A 22,493-nucleotide genomic window follows, 5' to 3' on the forward strand; every position below is an offset into this window, starting at 1 on the left:
TCAAACGATTTTACATTTTGATTAACAAGCATATTCATAAATCTGCATTTGCAATCAATATCTGAAATCAAGTTGTATGAACTTTGCAATTCAATTAGCAAATTGGTAGTCAGTGAAAACATCATAAAATTTGGTTTGTGAACTTTGCAATTCAGGAGCTTCAGCTTAGTGTTAGTATTATTTGTTGGTTTAATAATAATAGTGTTAGCGCTGATTCTGTTCAGGTAATAATTGTATTGTTGAATTTAAAAGAATTAATACCTGCTAATCTCTTGGCTGGTCCTTCTTCATCCATGTCCTCTTTTCTAGCACATTGTTCTGATTGTAGGATAAGCTATAAGGTGCAATTAATGTAATTTTGACTTTATTGCTGAGTTCTTAATGTAAATTTGGTGAAATATTGCTGTCATGAAAAAACAAAGTTATTTTCTACATTAAATTCACATAGTCAAAATTTATGTGTACGTAGGATGATATAGTTACGATTACGAACGTGAAAAATATTCTTCTACATACTCATTGAAATTTTATTAAAATCTACCATTGAATTTAAAATTATAATATAGTTATCAAAAAACTTGACATTTAATATTCATTTTTGAAACAAAAATAGTACTAACAGAAAATTTAGCGTTCATTCTGAAGTCTTGAGTAATTAGATCGCTGCTAGAATTCATTGATAAAGGATTTTTTCGAGGGAAATCTTAAATAATTTAAAGGCATACTTTTTAGACTTTAATCTAATGTTGAGTTTAGATTAAAAATTTAGTTTTGGACTTGGAAAAGTCTTCAAACTAGTTAACTATTTTTTAAAAGATGAGGTTTACTGAATATAGTGTAAACATGATTTAGTTCATCAATAATTGTTTTTTTTCATTTATATCTTTACAGGTAAAAATGGCGGTTCCCAGATTTTATGCGATAATCTGCGCAGCTTTAGCTTCATCGCTATTTTTCATTTTTGCATTTGGTCAGTAATTATTATATATAAAACCAAATTGATATCATAAGAAATATTTAACATTGTGGTTGGGAGGGATTAATTAAAATATATAGCTGTTTTATAGGGACGGATAGTTAAACGCCTAAATTTTCTGTATTAAATTTGTAGGACAGAGTCGGGGGTGGTATTTAAGTAAAGCTGCGGTCTCTTCTCAAAACCAAAGATGATGTTTTTAACACTTTTTCTTTCTTCACCAGCTTCTCCATTCTTTAATCTATCAATTTCTCTTAATCTTGAAAGCTCTGTTTTTTCATGGTTTTCTAATTAAAGTCACGCATCAAAGATTTGTTACTTAAAAATCGGTGACTAATATGGGTTGTATTTTTTCCTTTTATAGCTATAAATAAATATTATATACTTTTTAAAAATTCATTGAACCATAATAAGTAATAGAACAAAGGATCACTTTACCCTCCTCAACTTGTGTCAAAGTATTAAAAAACTTCGAAGCTGGAAATCCGGATCACTTATGCCTTGAAGTTGTGTAAACTGGCACAAAAACCTTTTTTGCTTACCTGACACTTTAATTGGAGAGTGAGTTTCTTAAAACTCATAATTTACTCTAATTAATTATAATTACATACTAACTATAATTAAACTCTAATTAAAACAAATTAGATTAAAAATCTTTTTATCCTTCAAAAAATAAATTCAATTGTTTTATTTAATTTCATGCGAGGAGGAGCTCCTCCTCCACGCCTGAGACGAGGAGCTGCTGTTCCGGTGAGGAGCAACAAGTAGCATCTACTCCTTGCAAAACAAAAAGGAGCTCGTTTTTGGAGCGAATTGTTCCTCTAAAAAATGAGAAGTTGCTGCTCCTCCTCGCCTGAAAAACGGAAAAAAAAAATTGATTTTGTTTTTGTAAAAAATACAAAAAAGTTCTCTATATTTTTAATTAATATTAAGTTTTAAAATTAAAAGGATTAAACTTTATTTTTTAAAAATTTTAGGTGTTAAAATAAAAAATAAAAAATATTTAGAACCATTTTAAATTTTTTTACAATAAAAAACAACCTTGTCAAAAAAACCACCTTAAAAAAACGGAGAGTGTGCCCTCACTTTCTACGGTGAGATTAGGGACGGGAGGTTTTGACCAAATTCACACGTGTTTAGGATATAAGTAATGCCCTTTTTAGCTTTAAACTTTTTTTATATTTTGACTCAAGTTTGGAGAATAAGTGATCCTTTGTTCATAAGTAATATTTCAAAGGAAAGGAAAGGCCATTCCTAAAATTAATTTTTTTAGTTATAAAATATGGAAGATACATTTTATTTTAAATTCAATTTCTCTCTCAGATTATTTATGATAATAAGATGAATTTGTACTCAATTGAATCTACGGCTGGCGGTTGTGTGCTTGGTACTAGTGATGACAGAGAGTTTTGTAGGAAAGATCATACTGATAACTGCATAAGATGGCTCACTGACCATTAATTGTAAATTACTTTGCTAAAAATAGTTTTAATTGGTCTTCAAAAATAAAGAGAAAAACTTTGGATTATCAGTGAACTGACTTAGTCGGATATTACCCGAGTTACTGAATTTACTACCTTTTATTATTACAAAAAGAATACTAAATTAATTTTGTTACAAAAAAGTCAGCTATATATAAAACAGTTACTGTTGTTATAAAAATATACGAAACTTTTTGTAAACTACAAAAAGGTCATTGAGTTATGTCCCTTTTTATAATTTATCCACGTAACCCTGTATTTTAGCATGAAATGATGCGTTTTATATAAATAAACCCCGTTGTAACAAAAGGTATAAGTTAGTGACCGTTTGATAATAAAATGAAGTTCGGTATCCTTATGTAATTGACTCAGGATGTTTAATATCCTGACTTAATCACTTGTTAAGTTTTCAAATCTCTATACCTAAGAAAACTATAAAAATTTAGCATATTTTATTTTATGCATTCTTTAATCACTTATCTAATTTAAATTGTGTTTCTTTAGTTTTCGTTTAATAAAAAAATACAAGACATGTTTTAAATTGTGTTATGTTGTATGTAGATCAGGTGATGCTGATTAGCAATTCTGATTATTTGCTGGCAAGGCTAAATATAAAAAATGTGTACAACATAGATTTTGTGGTAATTACTACTTCATTTGAGGTAGCCGGATCTTTAGCAGCTGGATTATTATTAGATTGGAGAGGACGACGCTTGGTGGTAATTCTATCTGGCGTCATGTCGTTCATTGGGGTCTTGGTAATGTTCATGTCCAACAGTTATACAGTTTTAGTTTTCAGTCGCATTGCGATCGGAACTGGAATTGGTATGGGATACTTAAGTATCCCGATATATATTGCAGAGTTATCACCTCTATCGGTACGAGGTGTCCTTGCATCATTTCCTGAGGTTAGTTGATCGATTTAATCTTTAGAATTTTTACTTACTACATTCATCAAATTAATGGAAATAGTTGTGTTTGGATATAGAGTATTAGGTATTCATTTCTTAAATATAATTTATACTTTTCTTATTGATGATTTAAAATTTGAGAAATAAAAAGTTCATTAAGTTACAACAGCAATAAAGTAAATTATTAGCTAAAAGTGAACTTGTTACAGAAATTGCACAAACTATATGGTAAGTAGTAATTATGAACACCACTCCGTCACACATTATTTTATTTTTTATATTTTGATTGAGACTCGGACTCATATTGTTTATTTGACTCCCTAGCTAGTTCCCTCATTTTCTTTGGAACAACATAAAACTTAGCCATGGTACCTCAAAGAAATAATGTAGTTTGTGAGTGAAAATTTATGGATTTAGTTTTGAGAACCATTTTTTGAAGTTGTATGCTTAGTGATGGGTTTTATTGTTGGTCATATGGCGATGATTGCGATCCGTAATGAATTGTGAAGAGAATGCAATAAATAAAAATTATTAACATACTACTATATTAAGTGTATTAAATTTGAGAGGACACTGAATTATATAAAACTTGCAAAATGGATACTGAATAAATCAATTTGCATTCTCTATTTTGAGAGTGTATCTTACTCTTCAAATTGACAAAAGAAAAGGATACTAAATTGGACAATTTATTTGCTAACTATTGCCTTCAGAGTCTTTTTAAACATGCCAAAATGAGCAATATATGGCAATATTTTATTACTTGATATTTTTTTTTCAAGATTACTTCTTTTAATCAAATATTATTTTGCGATTTGCAGGTTCTCTTCAATATCGGATTTTTACTCGGTTCCGTTTTAGATCTTAAGATGTCGGTAGTTTCCGAACGTTTAACATTGCTGATTTTTGTGATAATCAGTGCTACTTCTTCCTTTGTGATCACAATTGTTTTATCAGTACTGATTCCAGAGTCACCTAGTTGGCTCATGAGGCGAGGCCGTATTGCTGAGGCAACACGAACAATTATAAGATGTACTGGAGAAACTGAAGAAGCAAATGAGCGTATCAATATTATGCGACTAATTCTTGGTGTTTTAGCCGGTGACTCAAGGGATGTTGTTGATGACATTCCTAGAGAAGTTCGTGGACGCGGGTTTCTTTGGATGGAGTTGTTTTATCCAACCCCAACCATAGCTGGAGTTATTTTGTCAGTGAATATCATACAAGTAATCCAACAACTAACCGCAATAGATAGTCTCATTTCTATTGGCACTCCCTTCTTTGTTTATGCTAACATCATCGCAGACGAACAGGCACTGATTGGGTTGATATGCGCTATGTGTTTTAGGACTATAGCTCTATTAGCGCCCATGCTAATGCTCGATAAGTATGGGCGTGTGAGGCTGTTGATGATTAGTATCGCGGGCACTGTCATTTCTCTAGGGCTTCTTGGAGTCTTGTATTTCAGCATCTATAGCAGCCACAAATTCGTAGGTGGCCAAAATATTTTTGCTATATTCTGCATATTCACCCTTGCTGGATCATTTTCTTTAGGATTAGGGCCTATACCATACATTTATAATGCAGAGGCCTTCCCATATGGATTGCGTTCTCAGGGTACCAGTTTTGCAGTTGCAATCCATAGATTAGTGAGGTATTTCATGCATATATCGTCGCTAACAATCTATCGATGGCTTCCTTTTGGTATAGTTCTACTTCTACAAACCATTGTTATGTTTTTTCTAATGTTTTTAGGCCTTAATAATATTAGAGAAACCAACCAAGTAAATATTGATTAGCTGTTTTGCGATGAACAAAAAATATATTTGGCACCATTTTATTGCTGTCACTTATTATCACACTTCTACATTGTAATAGTATTTCATCAATAAAATAATTCATACACGTAAAATGTATTTGTGTTTAAATTACATTGGCAACTATAAACTATAATCATGATTATACATTTTTATTTCTGTAATATAAGATAAATATAAATAATTTATAAAGTTAAATAAAATTCAAATGTTTGTTTAATTGAAAGCATATTTGATGACTTTCAAATCTCCAAATTTATAATTGACTAGTCGTAATCCCGCACATTTGTGCGGAATCAATATAAGAAATTATAAAAGAAAAACTTCAATACAAAAAATATAAAAATAAAAATTTCATGAAAAATAAACTATAAAAACTAAATAAAATAAGAATTCATTCAAATTAGAATTATTTTCAAATATTGAATATTTTCGCATTGCTATTTTTTTATAAAGAAATATGATTTATATACCATGATTGGCTTATCTTTAAGATATTCATCATATTTGTTCATGTGATCCGTTTCTTTTACGATTGATATACCATTGATTTTTATTTTGTTAAAAATGTACGTTGGTTCTCATTATTTTTCAGTTTATATAAACTATTTGCTTAATATCTAGTCTAAAATAAAGAAAAGAGCGCTTAAGAAAATGCCACGGAAATTGTTAACAATATATAAGAGCTTAGAAGTACCATTTAAGTATTTATACTCTTACAACATTCTAGTTATTCCTTTTGGTAGTTACTTCATTTTATTTTGGTAATTTTTAGAAGGAATTTATTCACAAAATGACTGACTTTTCATTAATTTTGACATTTCTTCATATGTTTTTTTGTCAAATTATTGTTTTGTTTATTGTAAAAATGTTTTAGAGTACCAATTCCTTGTACTATTTTTCATGCAAGAAATACTGATAAATTTCAATAATAATATAAATGATACATATTTTTTTCTCTACATTTTAGTATTATATTATATTGACCTTATCTAATAGTGCATCAGAATTAATAAAAAAACTCGAAATTTGAATTTTACTTATGTTCTAAATTTTGGTCGCAATGAAAAAAATGAATATTCTAAAAAAATTTAAGTGATTAGATTCTATATTTTTCACAATTATAAATAATTTTAAAATTTATACTATTAATTGAAAATTTTATAAATTTTATCATACTTGATCTTATAATTTTTGTAGTTCTTTCTCGATGGAATATCAAAAATAATACTCCCTATATATGTCTCATTTAAAAACAATTTTTGTCACTTTTATAACATTTTATTTAAAAAGTCTCATATAAAGTTTATATGGGTAGTATTAAATAAATTCATAAACTATATATGTTTTTTTTAATTTAATCACGAACTTTAAAATGTGTCAATTGTATGCAGGAACTTGCAATTATTCTCAATTTGATACATATAATGACGCGACACTCAGTTATTGGTGTGATTTTGCTGAGGTGGAAGTTATTTATGGCAGTTACATCAGCATATTATGACCTCGTGTATCAAATTGAGAAAAAAATGCAACTTCCTACATATGATTGACATTTTTTAATTTTCGTGATTAAATTGAAAAAATTGGTATAATTTATATATTTATTTAACATTACTCCAAGTTTTAATTTTTGAACCCTTTTCAAAAAAATTAATAGTTGAATTTAAAATATGAAATAATTGATGGTTACATAGAATTAGAAAGCAATTACTAAAAGGAGGAATAAAAAAAAATTATGGCGTCTTACTGTAAAATAAAGTAGGACAATTTTTTTGAATGTTTTTTATAATTTCAATAAAGATTGCATAGTATCTATTAAAACGATAAATTTAAAATATTAAAATTATATTGAATATTATAGTAGTAAATCTATAATAAATCAGTATTTAAGAAATCTATCATAAAAAGTTGTTGCAAAAAAAATCGATTACAACCACATTAACTGACTCAAAGTATTAATCCAATGAAAGAATATCAAGTAAAGAATTATCAATAAATTAATCAAGCCACACATATATAACAGTACTTGAAAAAATCTAGTGCAGCCCATAATTATAATTTAGTAAGTTTTACTGGAAGTTTTTATTGCTAATTAGAAATATCTTTTAAAAAAATAAATAAGTTTTTTCTTAAGTTCGGAATTTATGAGATGCCTTCTTTGGTCCTCAAAAGAATTTACTTCATCATATGCGCATCGGACATATTGCTACAATAAAATTACAAAAGAAAAATTAAATTTCAAAATCCGAATCAAACAAACATAAATTTTATTAAAATGAAAAAAAAAAGCAAAAAGTTCTGTTATAATAACATAAGAATCAATTTCGTTTTGTTCTAAAAGTTGAAACAACGAAAAATCAACAAAAAATTAATACCTACAATTAAATTGTAACAATCAATTAAAATTATTATTACTGAATATAAATACACAAAATAAATGGGTCTGCAACTATAAAGTATACATTTTTTTGGTCAAAAAAATGTATTAATTAATAATCAAAATATAGCAAAAGTTGTCCAATGTTAATTGATCATGTCATGTAATCAAAGTTAATAAATAAATTAATTGTCATAATTATACAACCCACATTAAGAAGAAGAAACAATAAGAAAAAAGAGAAATCTCACCATCAGTTTCGGAATAAAAAAAAATGTATGTCATTTTCTTAAATATTCAGTTAAAAATCTGATATTATTTGTAGCAACTCGGTGAATTAGGAAAATTTCCCCTCTGAAGCAACATTAATACCTACATAGCAATCAAGATAAATTAGTAATATGTATACCGACGTTTAAGAAATCAGTTACAAATAAAAAAAATAGGGCAAAATAAAAACAAAGAGAAGATAAAAATTAATTTTATAGATTAATAAATTTACATCGATTATAATCATTAAGATAACAAAATTAAATTGAATATTTTTGATAAGGTGGAAACTTACAGATATTTCTTACCAAATTCACAAAGTTAATCGATCTATACCATAACTTTGATAAAAAAAAAATCAATCTATACCATAATATATAATCTATGCTTAACATGCACTAAAATTAAATTTTAATCTCACAATCTGGTAGTGGTAGTGGGCGTTGGGAATAAGCCCCAATTCAACTATTCACTTCTTTAAGTGAATTTGAAATAATCAAATTGAAAATGTTTTGAATTATATAAAGCATAAATCGGAAGAAGTTTGTATACTAATAGGATTGGATGTTTTAGTTGAATATAAATACTCTAAACGTAGTAATCCTAGAATGAAATAGATAAACATTAAAGGTAAATAACTTAAAAAACTCATTAAAATAATAAAAACAAATTAAGTATTTTAATAAAAATGGAGACTATAAGAATGCTCTATTTGGTGAGAATCAATGAGAGGGTTCCGTTGGTCCTCTCAATTATATAATATATAGATAGATAATAGAGTTTAAATAAAACAGTTATCGTAATCACCGTATCTAAAATTTCAAGTCAATATGTTTATCTTAAAGATATGGTAGTTTGCCGAAATTCACTATATCTGAAAAGTTTGGATGTAAATAAAAAGAGTCAACAAATTCTAAAGTGCAGGTGAATTGGTAAGACACTTTTCTAATTTATGTGAGCTCGCGGGTTCGAACCGCAATCATACCTGCAACCAGTTAAAACTTAGGACTAAAAATTTACCTTCTGCAAATGACCTATCCAGCTCGAGTGGAAAATTTGAATTTTTTTTTTTTGAAAATAATGAAAATTTCATTAATAGAAAAATAAAAATACAACTTGATCAAGTATTGAATATATCAATACATTTAAGAGGTAAAATAATAGAACATCAGTAAAATAATTAAAAATCATATCTAATTTCTTCAATCGCATTGACAGAGCTCTTTGAATATGCAACTCGGCGATCCGTCTGTTCCACTCGAAGGTTATTTTAAACCACAAATCGACTCTTTGGTCTTTGAATAAGTCCGATTGAGAGAATATTAGAAATAATATTTCTACTGATAGCACTTCAGATCTACGCTCCGTAGATAATTCCATCAAGGAAATAGCAAAACCCATACAGGGTAAGAGCTAGAACTCCACTAAGGAAGACAAAACATCCATAAAGGAAGAAAGAAAAATACCAACAGATCTCAGATCTGTGATTATTGACACAAAATAAACTAAATACGAGATTTAAAGAGAAAACGAGAAGGTAGGGAGGTGATTTTGAACCAAATAATGGCCAAAATCACCTCCCTCTTGTTGCGGCTAGAGTTTCTGAAAAGAAAGAGAGAGTTTAGAGAGAATTGAAAATTTGAAAAATTTAAAAGTGTTGTCTTATAGTTGATTTTGAAAAGAGTCAATAAGAGAGGATATTTTTGAATAAGCCTAGGATATATGAATTTAATTAGGCAAAACGAATCTATCTACCCATATTTAGCCTTGTGCATCGTTTCGGTTCGGTTATAGTCAGGAATCAAAAACCGACGATAATTAATGATGTATAAACTATAAATGAAATTCTTCAATTTTATAACAAAACCAACTTATTTATAACCGAAATATGTCGGTCTGTTTCGATTTCAGTTCGATATATTAGTTTGGATTTTAAGGATGGGCCATTATTGGGCGTGCATAGACAAAAATAAAAGGGGCTTTTTACTCAAATAACCAACATTCATGTTTGATTTACTTTTATACCAACACATATTTGACATTTTAAAACTACCATGCAAGGGAGAAATTATTACTTTTATACCATCCATATAAATAGAACCCTCATAACACAAACCCTCATAATTACAATTATTTTCTCTCTCCTCAAATTTCTCTCTCCTTTCTCTTTCAATTCACCTTTCACACAAATTTCAGATTTGTTCTTTGCACCAATCCGCCTCCGCCGTTCCATTTTTGCCGTTTTGCCTTCGCCGTTTCGCCTCCGCCGTTTCGCTTCCGCCGTTTCGCCTCCGCCGTTTCGCCTCCGCCGTTTCGCCTCCGCCGTTCCGCCTCCGCCGTTCCGCCATCTTAATTTCTTTTATCATTTTGATTTCAGATATGAAGTTTTTAATTCTTTTTTTTCATTTTCAGATCTGTAATTTGTTTATTTTTTACTGTTGTTTTCACCATTAAACATGTATAAAGATTATTTTTAAAGAATCTAATACTCATTTCATGTAATGTAGAATAATTTTGTGATTTTATGGAATAAAATTCTGTTATTTCTGCATTTTTCTTGTGTTTCTGCGTTTTTTTTATTCTGCAGAACGATTTGTTGATGATGATTGATTGCTGAATTATTGTAATGTTACAGTGTTGTTGATTTTATGTTGACTTTATGTTGATATCAACTAATTTTTTTTTATAATTTTTACATTGACAACTAAGATAATATTGTCTGTGAAATAAACTAAAAAAATTAAATTAAATTAAATTGAGACTAGATAATGATATGATAGCATCGGGGAAGAAGACATATAATGATGTTGCATTATTGTAATGTTACAATGTTGATATGGTGTTGATTTTCGGTTGATATTTTGTTGATTTTAGCATCGGTAAAGAAGACAATAATGATGTTAAATTATTGTAATGTTATAATGTTGATCTTATGTTGATATAGTGTTGACATGATGTTGATTTTGGTAATGGTAAAATATATAAATAATGATTTTGAATTATTATAATATTACAAATTTGAATTTATGTTGATATTATGTTGATTTTGTGTTGGTATTTTAGATTGGAAAAATAATTTATTAATCTTTGGTTAATTTAATGTTGATTTAATGTTGATTTTATATTTATATATATAAAAAATTAAATATATGATAAATAATAAATTTTGATGAATTATTAGCAAAAATAAACGTAAATAAATATTAAAAATAAAAATTAGTGTTAAAAAAAATTTACAAAATTAATACTATCCAGTTTATTAAATGTTGTTAATATTATGTTGATATTGTGTTGATATAAAAACTGACAAAAATGTCAACAATAAATAATGTACACATGTTGATTTTATATTGATTTTGTGTTGATTTTGAATTGATATTTGATTAATTTTGATGACAAATAGTATACACATGTTGATTTTATGTTGATTTTGTATTGATCTTCAATTAATTTTAGGGATATGCGCATGTTGATTTTAGGTTGATTTTAGGTTGACATCGAGTTGATTTTGCGTTGATTTTGATTAATATAACTTAAATAATTGTACATCAATAAAATTCAACATTGATTTTATAATAAAGTTTGTACGTAGAACATAATATAAGGAGTAAAAAAACCAACCAAATTTCAAAAATGCCGAAATGAATTTAGTACATTCTAATAAATTAACACTCTAGAAAATGAAAGTTATAGAAAAATGCCTGAATACCAATAGCATATGTTTATGTAGGGAATTCCATAACGTTTATCGAGAAAAAAACACAAAAAGATCAATCATTCAAACAAATATGTGCACTCGACATTCCATTCTGCTGCTTTTCAAATAAACATCTATTCCGCAAACTTACAGGAGGCATTTATTTCACAGACAATATTATCTTGTTCGTCAATGTTAAAATAAAAAAAATTAGTTGATATCAACATAATATCAACATAAAGTCAACATAAAGTCAACAACACTGTAACATTACAATAATTCAGCAATCAATCACCATCTACAAATCGTTCTGCAGAATTAAAAAAAACGCAGAAACATAAGAAAAATGCAAAAATAACAGAATTTTATTCCATAAAATCACAAAATTATTCTACATTACATGAAATGAGTATTAGATTCTTTAAAGATAGTCTTTATACATGTTTAATGGTTGAAAACAACAGTAAAAAATAAACAAATTACAGATCTGAAAATGAAAAAAAAAGAACAGCAAATTTCAGATCTAAAATCAAAAAGAGAAAAGAAAGATGGCGCGGCGAGATAAAGGTGGAACGACGGAGGCGAAACGACGAAGATGGAACAGCAAAAACAGAACGGCGGAGGCGGAATGGCGGAGGCAGAACGGCGAAAGCGAAGGGATAAGAACGTGGAGAAACTCTGCTGGACTCATGGAGAAGAAGAAGGAGCCGCCAAAATTCAAGAGAAAAAGAAGAAACAGTAGAAAAGTAAGAATTTAAAGAAATTAGGTTACAATTTTAATTTTGGATGGTATGAAATGTAAACTTTGGATTTGGACTGTATAAAAATAAACTTGGGCCAATTTTCAGTATATTGGATAAAAAGCCCAAAATAGAAAGTAAAAGAACAGTTTGAATGAAAATATAGATTTGAATTCTATATACTTCAAACTTAGAATCACTACATATAAATAACAATGTACTAAATATATCTAAGCTTGCCCCTTATAAGTTATAATAATTTTACAAATTTTCCCAACTTGTCACATGCAAAAATATAATGTTACTTATTATTGAATGTACAAAAATTCACCTTCAAAAATATACAAATAATCTGTTTTAAAATTTCAAACATTTGGCAATTTAACAGTTCATGTAGTAGGCAATTGAATTCATCATTTTCAAGTTTCAAATCAATTCAAGTTTAAATCATGTTGTCAATTTCATAACAGTAGGCACAAATGGATAGGTTATATGATTCAGATCAAAGGAGAAGAAGAAGCCGTGAAAAGTGAAAACATTAAAAGAATGTAGAAGTTAAAAACTGAACTTGAATTGAAAATATGAATAAGAAAAGTAAAGATCAAATTGAAGAAAAAATGTTAGTAATAACAGGGGCACATAAATAAATTTTTCTTATCACATATATGAAGGCATTATAAAATCTGATAATGGTGGAAACTTCTTCATTGCCCCAATAAAAAGACCCAAAATAATTTTAAAACATCGATCAAAGCTTTGTAGGAGTTGTTGTTTAACAATTAACTAAGACTAACTAGTTTAAAAGAGTTGGAAACTAAGTAAAATATAGATAGAAAACATAGTATTTGAATAAAACTATTAAATTGAATAAGTTTCAAACCAGTTTCAAAATATTTTTAAAATTATCACAAATTCAAATAATTGTACAAGAGTTAAAAAATTAGAAGTTCATACTTTCTTGACAAAAAGACCTTTTCTGCTTCCACCATTCATACTTCAAGATTCAGAGTATCAAAAGGGACATGGACAAGAACTGATCCTTGGATCGGTTTGCTTTTAGAAGGGACAAGCAAAGCAGGGACATTGGATTAGTTTGGCTTCCACCAAAAGGTCCAAATCCACAACACATGGCTAACATCATCGCATTTGTTTCCAAAAGGCAAAAAGATATCATTTTCAAGCTTGTTTCAGATTGCAGGAGGACCAACATTTGATAACTCTAAAGAATCAAATCAAAGAGAAGTTTCCAAAGCAGTGACATACAATACAAAAGTTCAAAGTTAATTAAATAAACTATAAAGGAGTGAAGTGCATAACCTTGCTCAAATACATCCAAATCCTCAATGGATTCTTCCACAATCACAAATGCATTACAAACTCTCAACCAATCTTGTGTGCATATTAAAGCTTCCAGCAGTTTAGAAGATAAAGAATTCTTGAAGCTACTAAGTACTTTGCCGCCAGTATTAAAGGCTGACCCAAATACCATAGTAGAAATGGAAACAGTAAGAATATCGCAAGCTATTTTAGATAGAGCTGGAAAATGTTGAGCATTATGCTTCAACCATTTTAAAACCTCCATTCCATCTCCATCTTCCATCAAATCTTGACTAAGGTATATACTACTAGTTCACTCTTTCGAGTACTTGAAGTTTCCATTTCTTGTCTATGTTTTTTAAATCTGGCTTTCATTACTGATGGAGACATTTTTGAGTTAGAAGCAGGCACAAGAATAGGAATAAAGGGTGATGTAGAGCCTCCTTGAGATGGGGACAATTCATATTGAGAACTCAACTCAGCCAAATTGGGTCTACTTCCACCAGATTCATACAATGACTTGTATTCATTGAACAACAAAGTTAGTACATCAACAACAAATCTAAACTGACATATCCTCTAGCTTAACACTAGGATCAAAGACATAAGCAAAAAAAATCAACTTATTCATTTTTTCAGGATCCCCCCCAGTACTTATCAAACTTTAGTTTTATTTTTTCATCCAACAGTTTCACCTCAAAATACTTTCAATCATAGCAGACAACATATAATTCAGATCACATATTTCGTGCAAATACATATCAGAAGTTACATACAAAGACATTATAAAAGTGAAACAAATAGTTAGAAAACTTCCTAACAACTTCCCAATCTAAAAATTTAGGTATGCTATCATTCAAATCAAACCTAAAACGGAACTCATCCTCATCAAAATTTTCAAATGCTTTCTCAAATTAACAAGTAGTTGTAAGCATCAAATAAGTAAAGTTCCACCGAGTAGGAACATAAAGACATAAAGACTTTATAGTTTCCTAATGTACCTAATACAGTCTCTAACTTTCTTAATTGACACATTTTCATCTTTTAAAGCATCACTAACTAGGATCGGCCAAAAAAACCGAATGACGAATTTAACTGACCGAACCGATGAATTTTGATTTGTTCGGTTTAGTTAAAATGGTCAATTCGGTTTTGGTATAAAAAAATTTGGTTATTCGGTTATCAGTTCAAGATGGTTAGTAAAAAAGTAAATATTTACCAATTTATATATTTTTTTGATTTATTAACAAATGGTTAGTAAAAAGTAAAAAGAATACATATTCCTTTTTTTATCTTCAGAAAACAAAAAGCTTTCGAGATGAAAGACATAAGCTTAATTAATGTTCAAGCCATGATATAACTTCAAGAGAACTGAGTACGAGGAGAGGGGCCATCAATTAGTAAAGTTCTTAGTATCTGATTGCTTGTAAAATGGTTGTGACAGTGAGGAAGATGAATTGGGTTTGAGGTTTTTTCAAAGAGAAGAGTGATGGGAAGTGGAAAGAGGCAGTCTCAAGTGACAAATGAATTAGGGTTATTAACAAAGATTATATACCTTACACAAAACTCATTGTTTTGTGTAGGGTTTCTCATACGTGGTCAAGGCTTTGGAAGCTTCCCACGCATGTTGTTGGTCATTTACCGCAAGCATACGGTATCGCAAATTGTAAAAGAGGAGAATTCAAGTTCGGGTTATCGAATCCACTAGGACAACTAGATTTTGATGAGAATGAATTGATTATAAATCCCAATTTGTTTAGTATAAAAAGGGAGAGATTTTGTGAATACTTAAACAACTAAAAAAACAAGTTCTGACCGATAAAGAGCAAATAACAAAGAACTAATCACTAACTTACAATTAACAATGGGAAAATAAAAGCAAAGACATCAATAAGATAAAGCGTTTGAAGGTTGATAATTGCTAATATATATTGCAATAACTAGAAATGAAAATCATGGCATAAAACACAAACTGAGTTGGTCCTTGAGCGCCGTTCCCGCTCTCTCGAGTCTCAAAAAACAAAAAAGACCATTAAACGAGTAACTAAACATAACCTAATACACTCTCATGATCCTAGGCATATTCAATTAAGCGATAAACGATGATTAATCCAACTCATAACTACCTAAACCCTAACCCGCTCTCACGATATTATTGCATAAGCTCTTAATCATATAAATATATCTATTCAACCATCTCTCAATGCATTAAACAAACATAAATCATGATTAGGGTAGCTAATCTTAAATAAGCATTAAGAACTATGATTAAGACATGTTTTGAAAGCCACAATATAAAAATCCAATCAAAACAACATTTAAGAGTTCATATCAACCCCCAAACATTGAGAGTTTAGCTAATCATACATGATATCATACTAATTAACATTAAGCAAACAACAAGAAGCACTTACTTAGATTATTTGAATCCACAATAAGAACTTGCATTAATGAATAAAGCTTGTTCTACAATAAAGCTTCAAACCACCAAAAATGGTGGAAAATACAAAATCTGGAAATATGAAGTTGGTGGCTCCAAACCCTAGAAAGATACTAACTAACTAAAACAAGAGAGAATAATGTGTTGTAATAAATGAGTATCAAGTTTTATCCCTAAAAATGAGATAAAATGCCTTATAAAGGCTTACAAAAAGGGAAATAAATACACCTAGTACAAGTCTTGTCTAAACAAAAGTGTAAGTGTGCCTCAAGTCTTATCTCACTAAGAACACAACACATTCTAGCATGCATCTCATACATATTAAAGCTAAAATGAATCATGCAATCACACATGTATGATCATGAACTTTCTAGGTCTCATTCTTTAGCCACAAAAGAATGAGCAAATTATTACTTGTTCCACATCTTTTGTTGATGACAACATAATGCACAAGCGAGTCACATATTGTGTTAAATAATCACATTAGAAAAATTCCCAGGATAGATTGGATGATCACGAGCGGACCACTTAAGTACCAATCTGCTAGACATAATTTAATCAAATGTAAATAATGTCACAATAGCGTTTGCTCGTTTTTGCAAACAATCGCGAAAACATGACATGGCGTATGACCCTAAGAAAACCTTCTAATCACAAGTTTTGAAATATATATTGAATTGAAATTATAGTTATATAATGGCTTAATATAAAAAAAAAAAGAACATTATAAAAAGCTTAATCTTAAATGTCACAATTTTACGTGTTAGGTCAGTTTTAGCCAAATTTTTGAGTGTGGTGTCAATTATAGCCAAATCTTTAAATTTGATCCGAAATCATTTTGCTGAGTCAAATCTGACATGACCGACATGCTGGCAAAAAACCAAACCGATTCAACAATGGATACAAAAGAAATATAATATGAAAAAACTAGCTATATTTGTCGATTTTAAAAGGTTTGGTCATAATTGACAAAAATCGCAAAAAGTTGATATTTTTAGGGGGTTGGTCTTCTTTTGTCAAAATAACTTCAAAAATGAAACTAGAAGCCCCAAAATTTAGGGAGAAACTTTCCTTTTCCATTAAATGTGGTGGAGAAGTGTTGGTCGGAGTTAAGCGGGTAACTATAGTATTTGAATTTCCAGCGACTTTATCGGCCAGTAACGGCAAGTGAGAAGTACTAAAATATTTGGTAAAATGGGATGTTTAAAATTTGATGGAGGTCTGACATCGATAAGTTATACATATAATAGCCAAAGTAAATAAATTATTTTTGCTAACTCTCAAATAGTATTTTTTTTCAAAATGATAATTGACAATTTTGCAACTGTTTTATCTATTTTTATAAATTAATATTATGTCTTATTATATTAATCCACATAATTTTCTCTTTAAAATAATATAAGACAGACATAAAATTGTTGAAATATTAAAGGACATGAAATCAATCCGTCCAATTTAATAAAATCTCATGTATATCGAGAAACCACTTATAATCTAAGAACCAAACAGAAAAGAATATTTCGTTTTCTTCAACAAACTCCCTTTTAGATGCAAAAATTGTAAGCGACGGCTAAATGCAGAGCTCATTTTCTCGCTCAAGTAACATTCCATTAGAGGCAGGGCGGACGCCCTCTCTGCCTTGCCATAGCTCCGCGACTACTCTTGCTGAAGTAGCCTAATGTTTTTTCTTGTAAAATATATAATTGTAAATGTAATTTCAATGATTGAGAGAAATGTTTTCACACACTTACAATGCACTTATCATTTTGTTCTACGTCAATAAAAAAAACTTTTATAATTATATTAAATGCATTGAATTTTTTTGGAAGCGAGAGATCATCATGCCTATTCTATTAATAGTCCTTATTTATGAAAGAGGGAAGCCGTGATTACACAAGTCAAGACAGATACACATATAAAATTAAAAATATCCTCTCAAGGCATAAAAAAAAAACTAAAAAAGAACTAAAATAGCTTGAGACAATGCTTTAACACACATATGGTATTCTTTTAAGATAACATAATATGTTTTTGTACTGATCGATGACAAAGATAAAATTACGTAAATAACAAAAATTACTTTCTCTTTTCTTATTTATTTTATATAAATATATCAATTTATTTAGAAAAAGTAACATAAATAACAAGCAATAATTTAATTATCCAACAATAGGTGTCAAATATTTTTGATTGTTGATGTTTGTAGAATGAATAACTACATGGCAGCATGGCTTCTTGCATCGGTGGCCACACAACTCTATAGGAATCGTATGTTTTATGCACTCATTAAAGCAATCCAAAAAGCAAGTCCGATCGTACGTACATGAAACTGCTAACAGAGGTAAGATTAGCACCAAAGATATCATAAGACTTGCAACCACATTTTTTTTCTCCATTCTTAAATTAGTATATTGGTATATTTTTAGTTGTTCATCTAGTGAGAGTAATCTTGTCTTTTATCCACTCCAATTATCTAATATTAGTAGAACCTTTTCTATTTGAGATTTCATGGTATCCTGCTATATGAGAGTGCACTAATTGAAATTGATTATTTTTCTTTTTAAGTTTAGAATTTGTAAAAGGAATGAAATCTTGTGATATGATTGGATTCTAAAATTAAATAGAAAAATCCTTTTAAGATTTGGTAAGACTGGTTAGAACAAAATATGATTATTTTTATGAAATAAAATTAACAAAATATGTCATTTGTCAGAATGAACAAAATATGATATTTTTCAGGCTAATCCCCTGAAAATTTCACCTTTTACCCCCTTCTCATTTGCACCCTGACGTTGCAAAATCGCCAATTTTATCCAAATCTGCATCTTTCGTTTTCAATTCCACCCTCAATTATTAAAATCCACACCTTTTACTTTCAATTACACCATCAAGCATTAAATTGATCTTTTTTCTAATACTTCATATTTTAACAAATATTCAAAATAATCCCTAATGTTATAATTAAAATAAAAAAAATCATCTTTCTAAAATTTTAAATATTATACAAACTTTTTTATTTAACACTTGCTGATTTTATTCCAAAAATAAATTTAAATTAATTAAATTATACTTTTTATTTAATTTGTTTTCGTAATTATTTTTTTGGCCTCCGGCAAACCAAACCAGAGCCTGTCGCCTTCCATGGAAGACGAACCAGAGCTGGTCGTCTTCCATGGGAGTAAGACGACCAGCTGGTCTTTCTCCCATGGAAGACGAGCAACTCGTCTTCCATAGGAGGAAGAACATCTCCTCTTCCTCCCAAGGAAGACGAGCTGGTCGTCTTCCTAAGGACGAAGACGATCAGATCTGGTCGTCTTCCTTTCATGGAAGACGACCAACATGGAAGGAAGACGACCAGCTGCTGGTTTGTCTTTCTTGGGAGGAAGACAAACCAACTCGTCTTCCTCCCATGGAAAACGAGGAGGTCGGCTTCCTTGGGAGGAAGACGGGGAGGACAAACGGCGGCCGACCGGTGGTGAGTCGGAATACGCGGATAGTAATGAAAATTAATTATCTAGTTAATTAAATAAATATTTTTAAATGATATATTAAAAAATTATTTAAATTAATTATAATATCAAATAAAGTAGCGAGGTCGAATAAAGTCGGATTTGATTTTGTACAAAATAATAATATTTATTGTATTCAATAAAAATTCATTATTAAATTTTTTTAATTTGTGAAAAGAATTTTTTTTGTTTAAATATAACACTAAGCCCTATTTAATATTCATGCTTAAATATGAAATATTAATTTGGACATTTTTCAAGTGAAAAAGGTCAATTTAATGCTTAAGGGTGAAAATGAAAACGAAAGGTGCGGATTTGAGTAATATTGGTGATTTTGTAACGTCGGGGTGCAAACGAAAAGGGGATAAAAAATGGAAGTTTATTCAGGGGATTAGCCTATTTTTTATGAATAAAATATGATAATTTAATTTTTTCTGAAATAAAATTATATGATATGTTTTATGAAATAAACTAATATGTGATGACACAAATTCTACACAGATTGTGACTATTTGGGAGGGAAAGTTTTGTCCCAAAACCCAGTGTTTTAAAAACCGAACCGGTGAGGTCACCGGTTTTCGGTTTAATCGGTTTAACCGGTTCAACCGGTTTAATAAATTTGAAAAAATTTGAAAAAAATTCAGGTTCATCGGCTTTTTACCGGTCCAATCCGGTTCAACATCCGGTTTTTTATCTGTTCAATCCGGTTCAACCCGGTCCAACCAAAAGATCCATTTTTTTACCTTTTCAGACCGGATCACTGACCGATTCGAGGTTCAACTGGTCCGACCATCCGGTCACCTCCGGTTTTTAAAACACTGCCAAAACCTTTGTGGTCGATGGATTTGTCCATCAACAATGGATTTGTCCATCAACAATAGTATATGTCCCCAAGCTTAAGTGACGTCGCATTTCGTCAGAAAATTGTCAAAAATTTATTACACATTTAAATCTTTCAGAAATTAGTAACATATTTAATTATTTATGAAGGAAGCCATCACAAATATACGACAGATATTTAAAAATATTACATATTTAAAACAAAAACTATAATAAAATTATAATTTTAAAATACTAATTAAAAATATATTTTTTACAATTTTGTTTAAGATTATAACTTTTAAAGGACATATGATTTATTTTAGAAAATATTTATAAAAGTTTTTTTTTATGAATAAAATTTTGTAAAAGTTCATAATTTTTTTAAAAAAAGAATGTCATAAAAATTCACTAACTTAACACATAAAGATATGAATTCGTATTATTTAATTAGTTTTAGATAATACGTAAGTAATTAAGTTAAAGTGATCGAATGATTACTTAAGTTAAAAAGAAAGTTTAAATGGTCAAGTGTACTAACAAAAGAAGTAAGGAATCAAAAGAAGACTTTACCCATGCTATATATACTAACTATTATGAATGAAAGAATCATCCCGAAACCAAAATCCTTCATTTTCAAGAAAAGGTGCGATAGATTAGGCTTTGAGCATCCAACTTCCATTTTTGACGATGTCTTTTTCGATCTATGAAGAATTATGTCCTCTATCATCCTAGAGCTTGAAATCAAGGTAATAATCTAATTTTCTTTAGGTTTTGCGGGTCTTAAATGATATTTATTAAGTTAAATAAGTGACGTTCAAATTGTAGTATCGAAACCATGTCGTTTGCAATATTTTTAAAGTTGATTTGGATTATTTTTGATTAGAAAAGAAGTGGGTACATGTCAGCATGAGTTAGACATGTTTTATAAGGTTGGAAAGGTCGTTTCGAGCTGCTCGCATCGCACCCAACCTTGGGCGCGACGTGCTGGGAGTCAGCACAACGCGACCAGGCCATTTCTGCCCTGGAGCGACGCGCCAGGCTTGGGCGCAATGTGCTCCCTCTTACAACAAGGGGGGCACGAAGCGAAGAAACGGGCACGACGTGCCCCTCCCCAAACATGACGGGCACAACCCGCCCTACCCCAATAGAGGTTCCTTGGGTCCGAAAACGAAAGTATTGTATGTCTTCGTTCGATTTTTTTTAAAATGATAAGAAAGGATGATGATAAAGATGTGATTGACTTGTTAAGTAAGAAACAAGTTAAATAAGTTCGGGTTGCTTAACTAAGTAAGGGTTTTACGTTTTAAAGTTTAATGAAAACAAAAGAAGCAAGACAATGAAAGAAAAAGATTATATCGGTTTTAGCTTTTGACCTAGAGCTTACCACTAGGATTAACTTTTATATATCAAACGCATTTTGACAGCGTAATGTTAATAGAGGATCCAACTGGGTACCAGACCGACAAGCTCGACTATCAGAGGGATTGATTAGCGTATCCAATCCGTAGATTTTTGAATAACAGTTATAGTGAGTTTACATATTACTTTTGAATATTAGTATTCAAAGTTATTTCTTATACGATTATATTATAATAAATGCATTGCATATTATATGATTTTTTTATAATGTTTATTATAACTTAGTTTTTTTGAAAGTATGAAAACCAGTGTATGATCCAAGGGGACAAGCTACCTATTGGGTGTCAATAGGATTGCGTGATCACCAGTGTCGATTACTCGTAGATGTCTGTATTGATTAACATCATATGTTAGATATGAGATAACTGGGTGGGAATCTCTCGAGACCTATATCTAGTGAGTAACTCGGTCGTTATCCTTGATAGGAGTAAAGTACTCCTATGTATTGAGTTGTTTTCCGCATGCTTTTGCTATGTTTCATCGTGCTTTTCTAGTAATTTGTATACCTTTTAGCATGTGTGAGTGTTTTATGGATATTGGAGCAATACGAAGTATTTTGGCATAAAAAGAGGGAATAATCGACGAGTCGGAGAAAGGGCGAACTCTTGAAGCAAAGAGACGCTGAAATCACATTTGAGAATCTGACCCTGCTGCACTATTTGACTATTTTGGATTAGTTAGAGGCTTCTAACTAGTTTGTGTTATTCATAAGAA

At 29.7% G+C, this 22,493-nt stretch overlaps 1 protein-coding gene across 1 annotated transcript; it reads left to right on the plus strand.

Moving 5' to 3' along the window:
• Positions 1-897: 897 nt before the first annotated feature.
• Positions 898-6,738, plus strand: LOC126681946 (polyol transporter 5-like). Its single transcript, XM_050377501.2, has 4 exons — positions 898-970; positions 3,019-3,365; positions 4,190-5,152; positions 6,580-6,738. The coding sequence occupies exons 1-4, from the start codon at positions 898-900 to the stop codon at positions 6,736-6,738; spliced, it is 1,542 nt and encodes a 513-aa protein (XP_050233458.2).
• The last annotated feature ends 15,755 nt before the right edge of the window (positions 6,739-22,493 follow it).

The sequence above is a fragment of the Mercurialis annua genome, linkage group LG5 (assembly GCF_937616625.2).
Source record: "Mercurialis annua linkage group LG5, ddMerAnnu1.2, whole genome shotgun sequence".
NCBI classification, from domain to species: Eukaryota; Viridiplantae; Streptophyta; class Magnoliopsida; order Malpighiales; family Euphorbiaceae; genus Mercurialis; species Mercurialis annua.